The sequence below is a fragment of the Colletotrichum abscissum genome, assembly GCF_030869225.1.
Source record: "Colletotrichum abscissum strain IMI 504890 chromosome Unknown Scaffold_124.1, whole genome shotgun sequence".
In the NCBI taxonomy this organism is placed as follows: Eukaryota; Fungi; Ascomycota; class Sordariomycetes; order Glomerellales; family Glomerellaceae; genus Colletotrichum; species Colletotrichum abscissum.
The window spans coordinates 1-16584 of record NW_026850015.1 but is presented as its reverse complement, the minus strand read 5'-3'; the positions used below and the strand labels follow the sequence as shown (position 1 = coordinate 16584).

General features: G+C 50.5%; 7 protein-coding genes across 7 annotated transcripts; 2 read left to right on the top strand and 5 right to left on the bottom strand.

Annotated features, from left to right (window-relative positions):
- Positions 1-45: 45 nt before the first annotated feature.
- Positions 46-249, bottom strand: CABS01_16663 (uncharacterized protein; the record flags this gene model as incomplete). Its single annotated transcript, XM_060549993.1, has 1 exon — positions 46-249. One exon carries the CDS (start codon positions 247-249, stop codon positions 46-48), a length of 204 nt encoding a protein of 67 aa, XP_060404521.1.
- Positions 250-2669: 2420 nt separating this feature from the next.
- Positions 2670-2921, bottom strand: CABS01_16662 (uncharacterized protein; the record flags this gene model as incomplete). Its single annotated transcript, XM_060549992.1, has 1 exon — positions 2670-2921. One exon carries the CDS (start codon positions 2919-2921, stop codon positions 2670-2672), a length of 252 nt encoding a protein of 83 aa, XP_060404520.1.
- A 3109-nt stretch (positions 2922-6030) lies between these two features.
- On the bottom strand, positions 6031-6462 carry CABS01_16661 (uncharacterized protein; the record flags this gene model as incomplete). Its single annotated transcript, XM_060549991.1, has 2 exons — positions 6031-6279; positions 6403-6462. 2 exons carry the CDS (start codon positions 6460-6462, stop codon positions 6031-6033), a joined length of 309 nt encoding a protein of 102 aa, XP_060404519.1.
- Positions 6463-8989: 2527 nt separating this feature from the next.
- CABS01_16660 (uncharacterized protein) lies at positions 8990-10323 on the top strand (the record flags this gene model as incomplete). The annotated part of the gene is made up of 2 exons (XM_060549990.1): positions 8990-9403; positions 9631-10323. 2 exons carry the CDS (start codon positions 8990-8992, stop codon positions 10321-10323), a joined length of 1107 nt encoding a protein of 368 aa, XP_060404518.1.
- A 2836-nt stretch (positions 10324-13159) lies between these two features.
- On the top strand, positions 13160-14117 carry CABS01_16659 (uncharacterized protein; the record flags this gene model as incomplete). Its single annotated transcript, XM_060549989.1, has 4 exons — positions 13160-13163; positions 13220-13326; positions 13402-13673; positions 13745-14117. 4 exons carry the CDS (start codon positions 13160-13162, stop codon positions 14115-14117), a joined length of 756 nt encoding a protein of 251 aa, XP_060404517.1.
- Positions 14118-14429: 312 nt separating this feature from the next.
- CABS01_16658 (fungal specific transcription factor) lies at positions 14430-14858 on the bottom strand (the record flags this gene model as incomplete). The annotated part of the gene is made up of 1 exon (XM_060549988.1): positions 14430-14858. A coding segment is annotated over one exon (429 nt), but the record flags the coding sequence as incomplete, so codon positions are not given.
- Positions 14859-14932: 74 nt separating this feature from the next.
- On the bottom strand, positions 14933-16546 carry CABS01_16657 (fungal specific transcription factor; the record flags this gene model as incomplete). The annotated part of the gene is made up of 1 exon (XM_060549987.1): positions 14933-16546. A coding segment is annotated over one exon (1614 nt), but the record flags the coding sequence as incomplete, so codon positions are not given.
- Positions 16547-16584: the final 38 nt, after the last annotated feature.

Here is a 16584-nt window from a genome sequence, read left to right as displayed (position 1 = left end):
CTCGCCCAGCGAATTCTCTGACTTGTTCGTGGGTTGGTGCAACTCCTAGAGCATGCTGAATACGAACCCATTCAGCCAGCCTATCTTCCTGCCAGGGGGGAAGCCTCTGCTGGTCTGCGAAAGCGATTGCCCTGGCCTGTTGACCTCGTTGACGATTCCGAAGTGTACTCCTTGGAATCCCGAACTCAATCGAGGCCCTCTTGACTGAGGTACCACCTCTAATTGCCTCGAGCGCTCGAATGACTTCATTTTCAGTATACGATACTATAGTATAATAAAGAACATGCGTAACAAAAAGAAATGCGTTTAGACGATAATTGCAATTGTTGTGGTGGTTTGTAAATTGAGGGTAGGATTTTAATTAGGGTGGCTGGGAGGGATTTTTGGGGTGGCCGAATGGGGGTGTTCCGACTTATCGAAGTTCAACTTGGCCATCGCTAACATTGGACACAGATTCACACTACATATTTAAAAGTAATGAACGATGATCATTTTGGCGGCCACATCCGTATAGAGGGCCTTGGATTAATTGACTAGAGTAGAACTGCAGCCAAGACCAATGAGCCAGGTAAAGTAACCAAATCGCCATTGAGTACTCCAGTGATCCGGTCGTGAAAGGATGCTCGCATCTCAGGATATCAAGCTCTGCAGATCTCAAACTTCTCAATTTTCCTGTGCCATCCATAAGCACCCTTAATGGAGGAAATATGGGATTACCTGGATAGACCGGCCAATGATTCACCGGAATGGAAAATACTTTACTATGTCGGTCCCCCGCTCACCGCCGACTTCATCTCTTTGAGCCATCCGGGTGAGAAGCATTTGCAAATTGCAAGTCTTTGAAAGTGCGAGAACGGACCACCGGCATGCCGATGGTAGAGGATCAGGGACTGCCTGATATGTAGACGACTCACAGTTCCGATCACCTAACCTCGTTATGTTTGGATGGAAACTTTGGATTCTCGGTGACTGTCGTCACGTTACAATTTGAGAGGATTTCGTCCGGCGACATTGAGAACTTGATTACTGAGCGCAGTACGTGCTTCATCTTCTGTTCATCATCAGTCAAAAAATGCTTACAGAGGAAGAATCAATTTCCTCATCAAATGTGCTGGGCCTCGAGACATCATCGTCACTAGCCCCGGGGCAACGTCATGCCTTTGTGAAGTTCTGCGCCTGGTCTGCCGTGGTGATCGACGTCGTGCTTATTGGGAAGAGGTCTGTTGGATTTGTAGGTAAGTAAAGGTCTAGGTAGACGGTTATGTAAGGTAGAGGAGGCAGGTAGGCGGTTTGAGCCCGTGCAGACGGACCCTTCCACCCACTTATACCCTCTGAGGGATCGCGGGCTCTGCCCACGAACTTCCCCTCAAACATACGCGCAAAGTAGACCGAAATATCAACCTCGTCGCAACCGAAAGCTCTGACCTGCCTACGTGTATACCAACAAGGTAATTCCCGGGGACATCCTCGTATGCGAGCAATGCGGTTTGCTTCCCCTAGAAACCAGGAACTGAGAGAAGTCTCTTGCCGCTGGCGGAAGACAAAACGAAACGCTAGATGCTCATCAAGGAGAAAAGCAAACTGCAATAAATGAGACATTCAGCCAGCTAAGTCCGATGAGGCAGCAAGCCCAGCTCAGGCCAATCAAGGAAATGGCAAAGAAGCCCGCGATATTATTGCGCCGGGAAAAGGAGCTTCAATTGCTCACAAACGCGTCTTTACCAGGCTCGGGGAACCAGGACATGAAACAGGCTTGGGATCAGATCACGAAAATCGATAAGCTATGCAGCGTTCTTCTGCGCACCGCACAGCTTCCGAGCCCGGAAATTTCCAATTTGGCGACAATGGTCTGCAGCCGATTGACGGCTCTTCAGTGCTGCTTCCGCGTTCGAAGGGGGAGGGTTCAGACGCGCAAGTTATCCTAAGCTCCTTCACCCAAGACATATTTGCACGTGCCGGACAACGTCTCGACAATATCGCCATTTTCAAACAGATCCCCATGCCTGAGCTACTTTGCACGAGACTGGAAAGATTTAACCTCGCATAGAACAGACAAGACTCGAAGAGATACGGAGCTGATACGAATATCAATAACAGGATATTGAAGCAAAAAAAATCCTCAAAGTCCGTGCTCGAAAGAATAGCGCCCAGGGAAACAAATGGAGACGGCTCTGCAAGGGCTACGACGGCCTACTATGTCCCATTCCTCTCAATGGTAAGATTCTTCTTGGTATATGATCATAAAGCGAGGATCCAAGTGGAACACGTATACAGTAGAAAGTGGCTTGATGTCTCTAAGTGAGGGACCCCTAAGGGGTTGTATTCAAATACCGTATGAGACGAGTGGTCGTCTCGTCGTAAGCGGTATCGTACGGTAATGAATAAGCAGCGCCTGCACGTCTCTCAAGTTCGTTCAATCATTATCATCTCCTTTTCAATGAGGTCCTAGAATCAATAAACACAATTCAGATATCTCTCTAAACTACCACGTCAACTCCTACAAGGAATAGGCACGATTGGCATCGGCTTCAAGATACACTGTCTTTCGGTTCATCAAATTCGCAAAGGGAAATTTGCAAGGGGATTGGGAGGGCAAAAATGCAGGTAACCGATGTAATAAATTCGACTTTCTCTCCATTAGAGCAGCTCGACAAGGTGAGACTGGTTACTCACATCGATGTGTTTTGGGCTATCATTGTTAGAGGATTCTCATAGTCATCATGAAATCCCCAATGCGAACGCAGGCATCCAGACTTCTCCATAGCGTCCAGCATTGCGTCACTAAAACCACGCACGCCAGAGAGGGGCACGCAAAGGGGCTCACGCAAGCCGCTGCAAGCCACGGTGCTCCCGGCGAATTGTTCATAAACTACTACTACCCAGTGAGTCAAATCGCGAGTGAAATCTAAGCCCGATAACATCACAGCGCTTTCTTCCGGGGCTGCAACAGGTGTCTTGTTGGGCGCGGTCAGTTGATCTGGATGAAGACCGAGGCCCGAATGTTGTGAATCCGAGATGGATTGAGTCTTCTCATCTGGGGCGCTTGGTTTGACTGCGCTTCTGAATTGGCTTAATCCCAAACCGAAGGTTGACTCATGCTTGGCATTTAGGGACGTGTTGACTCTTTTTTGCCGGTCGGCATAGTGGCATGTGACACCTCGCCTTTTGCATCTATCGCATGGTAATACCTGATTGCATCTGTTTTTATTTCGGCGGCATTCCAAGCATGCCTAAAAGGCATTAATCAGCTGTAATCAATGATGAAGATTCATCACATACAATAGTAACTCGTTTCTAAGGAGGAATCAGCATTGGACTGAAGCGAAGCATTCCGGGAGTCTTACTCTCTCACGAGTCTTTTCTCGTCCAGGGCTTTCTGACATGATATACTTTGTCTGTATACAGAGAAAAGGATACCGTGTATTCACGATTGCTACGAAATGTCTCCAACTAGGGCAAGAACACATGCGGGTATTTATAGTAGGGGCATGGATATTGCGAACATCGGATAGGACATTATTCGGAGCCTGAGGAATCAAGGCGCTAGCCTAGGGTCCCTGTCTCAGACCCTTTCACTGTTGCACTCATACACCCTGCTATGCGGCTGGATGTGGGATCTGGTACGAAAACTTCACCGACGAAGACTTTTTGGTCAAGCTAGCTACAGAAAAACCATTCTTCTTCCTACAAGCCATACGGGTTAAGCGCTTATCAGCTTTAGTATTCTACGGTGTTTTTGGCTTTCGTAGGTATCTGTACGGGATGCGAAGACTACCGCAATTAGCCATAGGTTGAATAAGTTCAAGAATATCAAGCATTGCGCTCTTCTTCTACCCCTTGAACTAGAACCTGTAAGTCGAAACAGATACTCAAGGTTATGGCAACGAAAGTTTGGTGGGTCGCAGGTTCCGCAAAAGGAGTACTATCGTTTATTAGAATTATTGCTCCTCGTCGCTCGATTCCCCAATGCATGATTGACGAACACCTATTCCTATCACGTGCCTGGTGGTTCGCCAGAGGCAGGCAGCAGGCAAGGCAAACATAACCTTAAACAATCTGAATGACTGACTCCCGCGTGCGGGTGGGAGCACTGCGTTGCATTCGGAGGGTATCTTATAAGTTCCAACGTCTCCGCCTTTCTCGATTTTCATCTCCCACTGAACTTGGCCATTTCACTCATTCTTCTTGACGTCACCCATACTCTCTCCAAGTCCTGCGACAACACCACCACCACTAAATGACGGACGATGAGAATCTCGTACTGCCTTATGGCGAATACCAGACGAACGTGATGAGACTAGCGGCACAACAGGAGGAAATTTGCCAGCCAAAACGGTACGCAATTCCCACAACAGTTGGCCTTTTGATACCGGTGTCTTACGGAATCTCCGAGCAATAGTGCAACCTGCGGCTACCGCAAGCCAGACATTTGGAACGCTCAAATGAACAAAATTTACACAAAAGCCGATCAAACTTTGCAAGGGACAGCATCAATCGCCCAAGATCAGTACACGGGATTGAAGAGTGTTCAACAAACCGATATTTAGACAAAATTGGATAGAGAAAAGGGAAATGTCTCCTCAAGTAAGGATTTACTACTGTTATTTGGAAATTGGCGGCACTTTTGTGATGCTATTCGTTGCGTAATATATACTTGTAATTCTAGTGAGCCTGCCGTGGCTTTGTAGAATCAGTGAGTGGAATATGTGATATGTGTAATCGCCTAGATAAGAGTTCGTCTTGCCCTGGGCTTGTGGTAAATTATCTACTTTTGGGGGCATTGGCCAAATTGTGAATTTTTGTATGAGCCCTCTTTATGAGTTATTGAATGGTTTTCCTTAATTTTCTTCAGTTTCGTCAGGTTGGTGATCCATTGCGTAGGCTCTCGGACACTTTGAATGATGATTCCATAGTTCAAGTCATAACGGTAAAGGTCGCGCCGTGCAAGTCTACTTTCTAGACGTGTCGTAAGGTTCCGGTTGCCTATTGCGATGATGAGCACTCGAGTGATCCAAAATACTGGTCCACAGACTTGATTCGACATGAAATTGAGAAACGCTCTGGTAAATTGGGGTTTGATGCGAGCACCAAGTCTTTGGACATTCTAAGAAGCGAGACCGATCCAGCTTTGTCGATCGTTCGCACTGCTAAAGTGAGCTGCGCCCTCACCTCTGCCGGTCCTTCTTACATGTCATCTTTGAATTGAGATACAAAGAACAAGGGGCATGGTGTGGCCCTGAGTTTGTGTTTTTACGAAGCTCATACGATTATGGAAACCAGCTTGGAGGTTTGGAAGAAAGATACCAAGAGGTATGAGCCAAGTGGTGCATCCAAAGGCTTGCCAATCCATTTCGGTATTCTGGCATCGATCCTTCCGCGCTAGCAGTGCATGACAGAGTACCTTTATTGAATTGGCTAAGCAGGGCCCAAGTTTCAAACCCGCCTCTAGCACGTACCTATTGATTCTCGAGCTAGCGAGACTCACGCGCCCTCTGCCGCTGTATTGTGCAGGTTTCTCCCTGTCTGCGCCTGGGCATCTCCAGGATGCATCTATGGACTAAGGCCCCCTAATGCATTGTATAAGTCTGAATGCTAGCACAAGGCAAGCCAAGATGTTATCGTGGCAGCGTCGGGCACACCAACCCAAGCCTTCCGGGAGTAGCCATCACATCAGGCTAGGCATTGCACGACGCGTGGCGATGACAATGACTCTATACTTTTCAGATTTCTAGCGCGACAAAGTCTTGTTTTCATTGGTAAATACTCCCCTGTCTTGAGCTAGAGGGCTTCCCAGGGCTCCAATGCTTGCCTTGAACTTAACCGCTGCCTTTGTTTGTCGCTTCCGTAGTACTGTAACTAGCCATAACATAATGTGCACAATGAGCGCCAGGCAGGTTTACTAACCCCTGACTGCCCACCCATGCTCGTATATGTTGTTGCAAGGATAATTATCCATAGGTGGCGGAGGTGCAATGAAGTGAAAACCTTTAACCAAGGGTTTCACCGTTTCTTTGTGCGAGGAAGTGTTCGTTACTTGTAACGATGTGCTGGGACGGCGACTCGAGTAACTGCGAGCATGGGGATCGAATGCCCATGCGCGTCTTCGATCATAACCTTGCAAGCCAAGGATATGGCTCCATTCCTGGAGAACCGTAATCTCGCCCAGCGAAGGTCCTCAACACCAACGCTGTTTTCGGCAATCTGCTGAGCGAGCTGGCCGAAGACAGCCGCCTTCCTCCAGCCCCTGATTTTGTCCTCCCGATGCTCCTTGAAGATTCTCTGAGTAGTCAACAATTGTCCATTGACGCGATGAGATCTCACTGTTCCTCGTCTGAAATTGACGAACAATACAATGAGGTGTGTGGTCTTCACGATCATGGTGTGACTTTCCAACTTACGTACTGTGTTGTGGGATACCTGCGATCCCACACCCGGCGTCCACACCGGAGGAGAACCCGGCATCTGCTATGACACCCGCTGTGTGCATCTCCTGTGGTACTGCACCATGCGAGGTCCGACGCCCGCGCGTTATGGACGCAATTGTATAGAGCAGAGCTGTTAGGGTTCCGACGAAACCGTTGGTAGTCGTTGTCTTGGGGTATGTAAGAGGTTTGGCTGCCCTTTCGCGGAAAGATTCGTTTCTGTTACCTTTGGTTAGGATTCTGATGGGCTGCTATACGCGCATCTCAGAAACAACGGGTTGGATCGGTTGGTATGCCAGACGACAGCCACACGACTGGACACCATCGTAGACCTCTGCTTTACGCCAGGCTGTACTTCCTGTATCAACGTTAGACGACCGCTTTCTCGCTGTCGTGTGCTGGCTACGACAGATGCGCAGAAGACCAACCACCGACGCCCATCCGCCATGCACTAGGTCCCGTGGTCTCCGGCCACTCAGGAGACAGAGTTAATGGCCGCCTGTCCTGACACTATCCTCAGCCATCAAGAGCGGCCATTCATTAGTCCTTCCAATGTTCGTCTGGTACAGTACGATGTGAACCTAAGCAGGGCTGGCTAACCTCTCCGTGACAGTACTGTGGGCTTTGAAATTGATTTTAAAAGAATATGTTGCACCTACACAGGCTAATACTATATTATTCTTCTTAGACTTCAAGACATGCAAGTAGCTGATGAGTTCCTGGCTGCACTGTTGAGACTCGTGATTCTCCTTACTCGACATGATATGATCGTATATCATTGACTCACTATACTGTGCCAGAGTCCCTTGAGCGGCTACCTGCCAGACTGCCAATATGCCTGTGATGACAGAAATCATACTCAGAAAGCGGAGTAAGGGTGGCAGCTTAAAAAGTACCGCGCAGTTTTATGGAGCAGACTCGGAATGCATTGCTAGCTAAATGGTATGATTGTGCATATGTAGGCAGCCCACATGGCAGACCACCTCATGATTCGGCGCCCCTGTATTGCCTATATCGCAGCGTGCTCGCAGCGTGCCCCCCCCCAGCCACACTCATCGCGGACTCAAGTTTCTCGTCCTGGCGGGTGGCAGGGACGGACATCGTTCGTCGCCGACCGGTTGCCGCCCAGCTCCCCTCGTCATCACCACCCTCTTTCTTGTTTGTGTCTACTTTTTTTCGTTGCCCATGCTTCTCTCCAGCGCATACGGCATTCGCAGACAGCTGAGCTTGCAATGGTCCGTTCAGCATCGCACCCAGGCCATCGCCACAATAACTACGAATAGCGACGTATTTCCATCCAGAATTTCCTATTCGATCTGATTTGTGGCGTACGCGACAATAAGCCGGATTTGAAGACGCATGTAACTTTCATTACAATGCACGAACCAAACCACGCAATGGATGGACGACAAGGCGGACTGAACCTTCGGTCGCTTTTTGAGCGGCTCTACGAAAGCGCGCCTGGATGTTGACAAAGTGTTCCACGAGCTCAGCAACGCCAAATGATTCCTGTTCACTGGATATGCTCACGCAAACGACCAGCAGATGCTCAAGGATGCCGGCCCCTTGATGGAGAGCGAGGAAGTACACAAACCTCTGGCTATGCACGTCTCATTTGTGGAGTAGTGTTGCCGGACTCCATACCCAGGACATCCGCGCGGTGTCGTCTTTGAATCTGCTTTGCTTGTGTTGGAAACGAGACAAGACACCCCCTTTGAGTAGTATGGTCGGCCGTTAGCTGCTACCCAAGACACTACTTTTGCCAGACCCCGTGGTCCCTGATGGAAATAGTTGAGCGCGGCGCAGCAGTGCACGGCTTGCCAGGTTGTCATCGCCGATCGACTAGGCGTATTCCTATCGAGATCAAAACTGACCATATGCTCGTCTTGCGGGGCGTGAGATCACTAGGGCAGATAATAGGGTTGAATATTGGGTGCCTAGGCTAACAAAACTAAGTTGAGGTGCACTGATCGGTATGCTGGCGTATCTGCCTTGCGCGGCGCTCGGGTTCTGCCTTGACAAGGCCGACAGGGGCTCGTTAGCGAGTCCTATTCCAACGGCCCTGACACTGGGTTCTGGCAGTGCCCTGATTAACGCCCGGCTCTTCTCATAGCCCTACACGCTGGAGTTTGGTGTCTGTGGACGAGGGTACTTGTGCGCAGAAACACTTAAATCGCCCGCTTCTCTCGCTTCGTTCAGGCAAACAATGAAAACCCTACCAACAAGTCAAAGTTCTCATCAGTAACTATTGGCAACCCTTGGAAGCCAACGACCCATCGTTTATAAGCCTTCATTTCGATCTTTGCAAACTTTTATTTCAACTTCTCTTGCAAGACATCTTCTACAAGCCTTTCGATATGGGTAGCTGCTGTTCTAAACAAGATGATGCTGAGAACACGACAATGTTGCCCACTCACTCCATTACACCAAACCGCAGCTTACTGGTAGAGAAAAAGGCGCCAGAGCCCACACAAGATGGCCTTGTTCCGAACGCGGATCCACACCAGCCACCACGAAGTCATAACAAACCAGATTTCACGCTTCAAGTTTTCTCTGAGGCGCCGCCGATGTACCAGGAAATACCGGAGACGCTTCCCCCGGGGTTCAGAAAATTTCCGGCCGGAGTCATCGTTATCCTGAACATACTCAAGGAGGCAGCCAAGCTCGCTCTTTGGGGTCACAAGGGTGCCTGGGGCTCTCTGAATGACCGCCATGGACAGATTTGGCTTGACTCGGCTTACACACTTCGTCCAGTCACGAGGAATGCCATACTTCTCCATGCCACCATCTTATTACTGGTCGGAAAGGCGCTTCGCAGCAACATGACCTTCTATTTCACAACGCTTCCGAACCCCGATACCGAGCAGCTTTCTGACCCAGAACTCAACACGCTAAAATCTCTGATGGAACTTTTAATGCCCAAACTTATCTACAAGCCTGCGAGCTCATCAAGCAACACAAGGTTGCGCTGGCTGACCAAGGTATGGAAACTTTCATCAAAAACGAAGAGAATTTCCTCAAGACAGATACGAAGGATGAGCGATTGGTCAAGCTGTTGGCATTCACCAGAGAAAATCTAAAGGGATTCTGGCATGGATGGCCCAGTAGTCAGCTCACGTTCCGCAATCTACAATCGCTTTACAAAGCAGCGAACAAGGCATCGCATAACCAACCAAAGCTGCTGAACAACACATCATTCATCTACCAGATGGCTGTCAGCAGCTACAAGCGTCAACTCACTTCCAAGCAAGTCTACCCTGTCACGTGCACCTTCTTGCTGGGCACGCGGCTGGAGCCAGCCGAGGTAGATACCATCAGAAGGTGCCAAACCGAAGGCCAGCAAGCGTTGATGGAGATGCGTGAGATGAAGAAAAAGTCGTTTTGGGGCAAGTCAACCCACCTGGAGCCTGAATCAACGGAGAACGATGGCTCGGTGGCAAAAGAGCTAGAAGCGGAAGGACAACAGTTCTGTATCGAGGCCGTCGTTTTCTCCGAACAACTGAACGAACAGGCCAAGAAAGCGTATGAGAAAGTCGACAACTTCCTTCATGGTCAGCTGAATGATATCAATGACGTCACCTTCGTCTCCGAAACACAATTCATCCTTCACTATCTGAGGCCCGTCTGGATCTTCAAAACGACTAACTGGCATGATTGTCGCGTCGATGACTGGTCGGAACTTCGGAACACGCCTAAATATAACGACGCCTCGATCGCCGACTTAGACGGCGTCATATGGCTGCCCAACCACGGTCTCATTCGCCGGTATGTGTTTGACATCGTCGATGACGCCAGCGACGACATCGACAAAGACGAAGCACAATCCTTCAACTGCAGAACGCCTGCACCCCGTCAAGACGAGATTGACTTCGCAAACCGCATAAAACTCGCCACGGCGTGAAACACGGGATCACCACCAAGGGAGAATAGAGAAACCGCTTCTGAAGTAGCCGAGATCAGTACGAAAGACTCGTGGAACGACTCTTGAGGCAACCATACTGCTTATATGGCAGAATAACCTGCTTTGACTCACAGTTCAATGGCTCCGATATTTGTCAAGGAGGTGTTAAGCCTAGCAAGCGTTGGCTACGCATCCTTATCTTCATCTGTTTAACCTCCTTGAAGTTATGATGTAAAACTTTGTTATGGCTACCTTCTTTATTTATTTGAGCTGGCGTAGCGGCTGGGTATCCGCAGCGGTTCCGAAGCCCATCGATGAATCCGCTTCGCTAGACCTCTTTGGCAATGCTATTTGACAATCAATATTATTTGACAATTTGCAACATGAGCGCCCTACCTCCTGCATGCCAAGTCTCTTCTGGCTCTCCTGCTTGTTATCACTCGCCTCAAAATGGCTCGAAACCTTTCAGCTGACGTTGTACTCGCCGATGTTCTTGCTAATCAACCATAGCGTCTCTCCATCAGCCATGCCCTCTCAAAGGCTGCTTAATCTGGCGAGCTTGATTCTGCCATATTTACACTTACCGGCGAGGCAACGAGGACTGTATTCCAAATAGTTCATAGCTCTTACCCACTGCCTTCCAAATCGCGCCTTCTGAGCACCATGCGTTTGGATCCCACCCCTTGTGTCCATACTCTATCCTCTACGAGGGCAAATTTTGTAGTTAAAGTCCATACCTACAGAACTGCGTGTTGAAAAGCGCCCAAAAATAGATGACGCGGAAAAGAAATCCGAAGACTTGCACGTCAGTGATTAGTCCACTGGAGTACCAGCTGAGAGATCCCGTAGGTAACTTGGGGCCTCGCTAACATCATGGGCCGAACGGCCCTAGGCTTGCCATCGATCATTGTTATGCACGAGTGAGCTTCAGCTAGTGTTCTGCGGCGTACGTAGACCCCGCACTGGAACCATGCGCATATCGAGTGCGGGTTGTGGCGCATTGAGACTCAGCCACGTCGTCCAGGCAAAAGTGTTGACGATACTCGACATACCAAAGCCAACGGCTCAGCTCCATCTCAGTTTTTCACGTAAATGTTCCCGTACTCTATCGGACTGGTCTTTGCCTTCGTTCAGGCGGCCGGGCCACTCCTTCAACCTGATCAACCAGGAATTTACCCATGGATGGCCAAGGCTAGGCAGCAACAAGCCTGCAAACCTGCAGGTATCGACAATCAGGATCTCTGGAACCTCACTCCCAGCGTCCACACCGGAGAAGACCCCGGTATCCGCTATGACCACCGCTGTATGCACCTCCTAGGGTACCACAGGGCACTATCGACCATGCGAGGTCCGAAGCTGGGGCGTTATAGACGCCATTGTCTAGAATAGAGCTGTTCATCTTACGATGAAGCCTTTGGCTGTCATGGTCTCGGGTGTATGCAAAAGGCCTGCCTGCCCTTTTGTGGAAAGATTTGTTTCTGGTACTGTCGGTCGGGTTTTGAATGGGCTGCTAGGGCTGATTTGCTTCCCATGTCAACGATAGACGGCCGCCTTCTCGTTAACCGCTTGAAACAACCCATAACGTATGGCCAGTTTCTTAGATCTTCTCGTCGCGGGAAACTTGCCATGACATGCACTGTCTGACAAGTATTCTGCCAGGAGGCGCTCCACATCCCGTACGTAGATGGGTACGTCGGATGCCCCGCGATTGGACGGAGTAAGGGAAGGACATTATCGAAAGTGAGCTGTAAGAGACACGACTGATTTCTTGTCACAAGAAGATTACTTATGCATGTCTTGCTCTCGTTGTCCGTCGGTGAAGAGCAAGGTACGAACTGGCACCCTCCAGGCCCTGGCACGTTGCGACGAGCCCAATGCGGCTCGTCTGCAGGCCACGTCCTAGAGTCTGCAGCCCACCCAGTCTAGGACGTGGCCTGCGCTGGCGCGGTTACAACATAGTTTGCAGGGATACGCTCATCAGATGGAGAGGGGTGGGTGTGCGCGCAGAGGGGTGCCGAAGAGAATAACACCCGCACCTACTGCGGTACAAAAAGATACACGGCAGGGATCACAGCACATGGGCACTTGAGCAGGGGACAAAGGTCAGAGACAACAGACCAGGGCGAGTCTAGGGTGCGTGAGGCACTCAGCGGACCCCTTGCGCTATGTTGCAGTGCTAGTCAAGAGATGTACCCTCGGCCGCATCAGCGAGCCAAAGCCTGCAGCCAGACGCGGGCTTTTCTTTGGAAAAGCGACAGGCTCAAGGCCCATCACAGTCGATTGGTCCCGTTCCAGCCGCCATGGCATCACACAGCAAATTGGCATACTCACGTAGAGTGTGGTGGGCGTTTCCAAGGGACAGACTTGCAGGGCGAGACGGGCTACGGCATCGGCGGACTGAGAGTGCAGTCCAGACCCATCCGACCCGGGGGGGGGGGGGGGGCGTCAGCGAATGCTTCTGCGCGTCTTTCAAATGAAATCCCACCTGATGAAATGTAACCTTGCCGGGCGACCTGAGAGCGAGCAGAAGTGGTTTTAATCAAACGTTGGCCATTATACCTGTCGTGAAGTCACTTATTCCATAATTTCGCCTTCACCAGGCAGCAGCACACCGCCTTGGCTCAGTGCCGCGGCTGACCCACCCATCGACTGTTGTTACCGGGCAGTCGTAACCATTGCTTCGTATAAATCCTTTCTCAACCAGCGTTCTGCATGCTGTCCTGCAGTGCCATCGTCAGTCGTACCCACGCTATCTTGGATAGTTTTAGCAGTTGAGTAGAAGGTCTCCACGAGCACGGCTACCCGTTGATTCTGTCCGCATCTGCAAGAGCAAACAATGTGTAAGTCCTCCATACCTGCAAGCGGCGCTGCCCACTTTACTAACGCAGTCTTCAAGGCAACCACCGATCGAAAAGACAACACCACTACTGCGGGACCACGATGCTGCAAGTTAATGGGCATAGCATCATCTTCAAAACCCATGGAGGAAGGAGTCAGATGGAAGTCTTGGCCAAGTGAAGAGACCTCCAGAATGTCACTGTGAACCTCCATACATGTTGTGCCCTGGAGTCTGACCAGTTCACTCAATTCAATGGGTCTGCCTTTCTCTCACCAAAGAGGCCCGCATCTGGCGATCACGATGAAGACGGCTCCAGCTCCTCCAATGTCGAGGCTTCGACTGCCGATGCCGCCGATGTGCTGGTCCTGTCCGGCTCAACCTTCAACGATGTATCCAACCCGAAGCGCAGACATGGTGAATCTTCATCTCTCCGCAGAAGTCCCCGGACAAGAATTACAAAGAAGGAGAATCCCACCGCTGCGGTTTCCACCGAACGGCGCCAAAGCCTCATGTCGCAGGCTGTAGCCTCGCGCCCAGGATGGTTAGGTCCTGCGAGCGGCAGATATGGCCACGCGCTCGCAGCTCCTACAACGCAGGCTCCATCCATATTCACTCGCTGTACGACCACTTCAGCGCCAAATCCCCGACAGAACGCCTGGTCCACTTGACCGACAAGTGTAAGCCGAGCTACGCGGTGCTACAAGGTGCAGCACTCGCACATGTCCGGATACGGTGGTGCAAGTTTGAGAACGTATCCGCGCCAAATTTCAGACCCGACGAGCTATTGAGTTTGGTCGTTAAGACGGTGCGCGTGGAGGTAGACGGCCAAATGTGTGCCTTCGCTACGGCCAATGGTGACTCGGTGTTTGCATACTCCAGAGAACAGGGAGAGCCACCCAAGTTTGAGCTCGATGTTGGCCATCCTTGGAAAAATGCACCGCCGCCGCAGCCTTAGTATCAGTACTCCTGAGCGGGTTCAGAGATACGATGTTTGGACTTGGTTTTTGGAAGAACGGCCATCTCCCCCTTTATCGATGTATTAGCACATTCATGTACCTTCACTGGATCTTTATATTGAAATACATGTTGATAAAAGTGCTGTGTTCGAGTAACTTAGTCATCTCCTAGCTGAATGATGTTTCCGTCGACACTGCTTCTCAGAATTCAAAACAAATCTTCGTCGACGTAAAGCCTTTGATGACTCTATTGGGCGTCTGATATTACGATCACTGACTCGATCACTACAATCAGACGTTGCCCAGGCGATTCATCCCCACCGAGCCCTTGTCTGGATGCAAAACGTCGCTGGTGTCCGACTGATGCTCGCCTTGCAACGACTATATGGCATCGCCTCGTTCACTCGTTCCTCCCCAGTGTCGGACGCGTAAAACATACCTCCTGCAGCAGACTTCTCTAAGTTCCCAAACATGGTGCCAAGTCGTTGACCCTGGTTCTGGTGCACATAGGATTCAACATCGACAGTCTCGGCATTGAGATCAAACATCGAGACCTTGCCTGGCGGAAACCCCCGCGTTGGCGAGAAGCTTTGTGATGGTGACTGGTGAGGAATGCCTCCTGCTGGGGGGATGGGGCGGTGTTGACGGTAAATGAGGACTCCTGATAGGGACCCCTTCGACGTGCGCTCCAACGAGACCCTAGTGAGATGATACTGATCTATGTTGCGTGGCGCAATCGGAGGCCATGATTTGGTGAGGCGCAACTTTGGTCCATGCTTGGAAAGCGATGCTGGTGTTTCCTATCTGCATGTTCTCATGGCTCCCGAATTTCGTCGGCCTTTGCCCTCCACTCTTTCAGTCCGCCGCCACCTCCACCCAGCCGAATGGTCAGAGGACCGTCCCCACTCCTCCTCGGACCTCGATTCGTGTAATCGGAGCAGACCTTGGTGAGATACTGATCAATGTATTTGAAATACGTGACGTAGTTAGAGGCCATGCTTTGGTAAGGTGCAACCTTGGTCAATGCTTGGAAAGCAATGCTGGTGTTCCCCGTCTGCGTGCTCTCAGACATGTTTCCCGAATCCCGTTCTTCGATCTCCTGTTTGCTGACTATGTGATTTTGAGTATCCATGTGAGGGTAGTGCCGTGCATATATTCCCACAAACGCTGCTTGCCAAATCGCGAATATGACCAGTGACGAATGTGGAAGTTTGTCTCTGCATGTCGAGATGAGGTCGATGATATGCCTTCCAGCTTTGAAAACCTGCTCTGCGCTTCGTTCCCAAAAGTGGTCGGGAACAGTTTCGCGGTCGAATACAGGCTCATCCAGAGGGCCGACCGGCTCAGAACATTTGATGGCGATGAACGGGATGTATTCGCGATGCAGCATGATTTTGCATAGGGCACCCAGCATGTGAAGCGATATATACATGCTACTGTCGTGTTTCCAAAAGTTCGAGCTGGACCAGGTGAGCTCTTCCGGAAGGTGTGCGTAAAAGGCGTCTACCTTTTTATTCAGTTGATAGAAAGTCGATTCTTGGTCCCACGGCGGAAGGGATTCCGTATGGCGGCCGCCCGCGAAACTGTACTTGGTAATATCGCCCCAGAAATCTGCTAGTTGCCCGAATCGACTCAAGACACTGTCATCGATTGGTGGCTTCATGCCATACTCCACCTGCAGCAAAAATCCGGTATAGACGACGCGGCCGAGATCGAAAGCGTATTGGGTGCATGGCAGCTGGATTTGAAGATCGTCGGACCGAACCATAGAAACCCGATCTGATCCGCAGGATAGGAGACGATCCAGTATCAAGCAACTGAACATGGTACGACGCCTGATCTCCTGGTCTTCCCTTAAGTCGGAGGGTGGTCGGGCAGATTTACTTGACCGAGGAGACAGGGCCGGAGTTCTCTTGCCGCCCAAAGGCTTGTCTCCAAACCCCAATTTCAAGCCTTGAGCCATCTGTATGGCAACGCCAACATACATCCATGCAGCCAAGCCGCCATTCGGCTGACTCCATTTGTACAAGCCCAGCATGAGAAAAGCTTGGACACGGACGACAGTCGCTGATGTCAATGCTGATTCGAGTTGTCCCAGTGCCTTTGTCAGAGCGTTTGCGAAGTACTCTGAGACCATTGACGGCGCCGAACTGGTTAGAATACCGCGAGACTTGGGGTCCGCGATCTTTTCGTGTGTGAGGTGTGCCATATTTTTGACCAAGTCGGGATGAAATCTTGCAGTGAGAGCCAGAATGCCCAATAGAACCAGATTCGATTCGGTTGACGCCCTCTCGTTCTCTTTATCGTGAACGATGACTTTGAGAGTTGGGAGGTGCAAAAATGGGAGTTCGGTAGCGAAGTGCAGCTTGTATATGTCGAAGAGTTGATGCCACAAGTCGACGGTAAGATAGGGCGCCGAAAGGACTTCCTGAGCAAGTGCCGCAGCAGTACTCCCATCAGAGGACG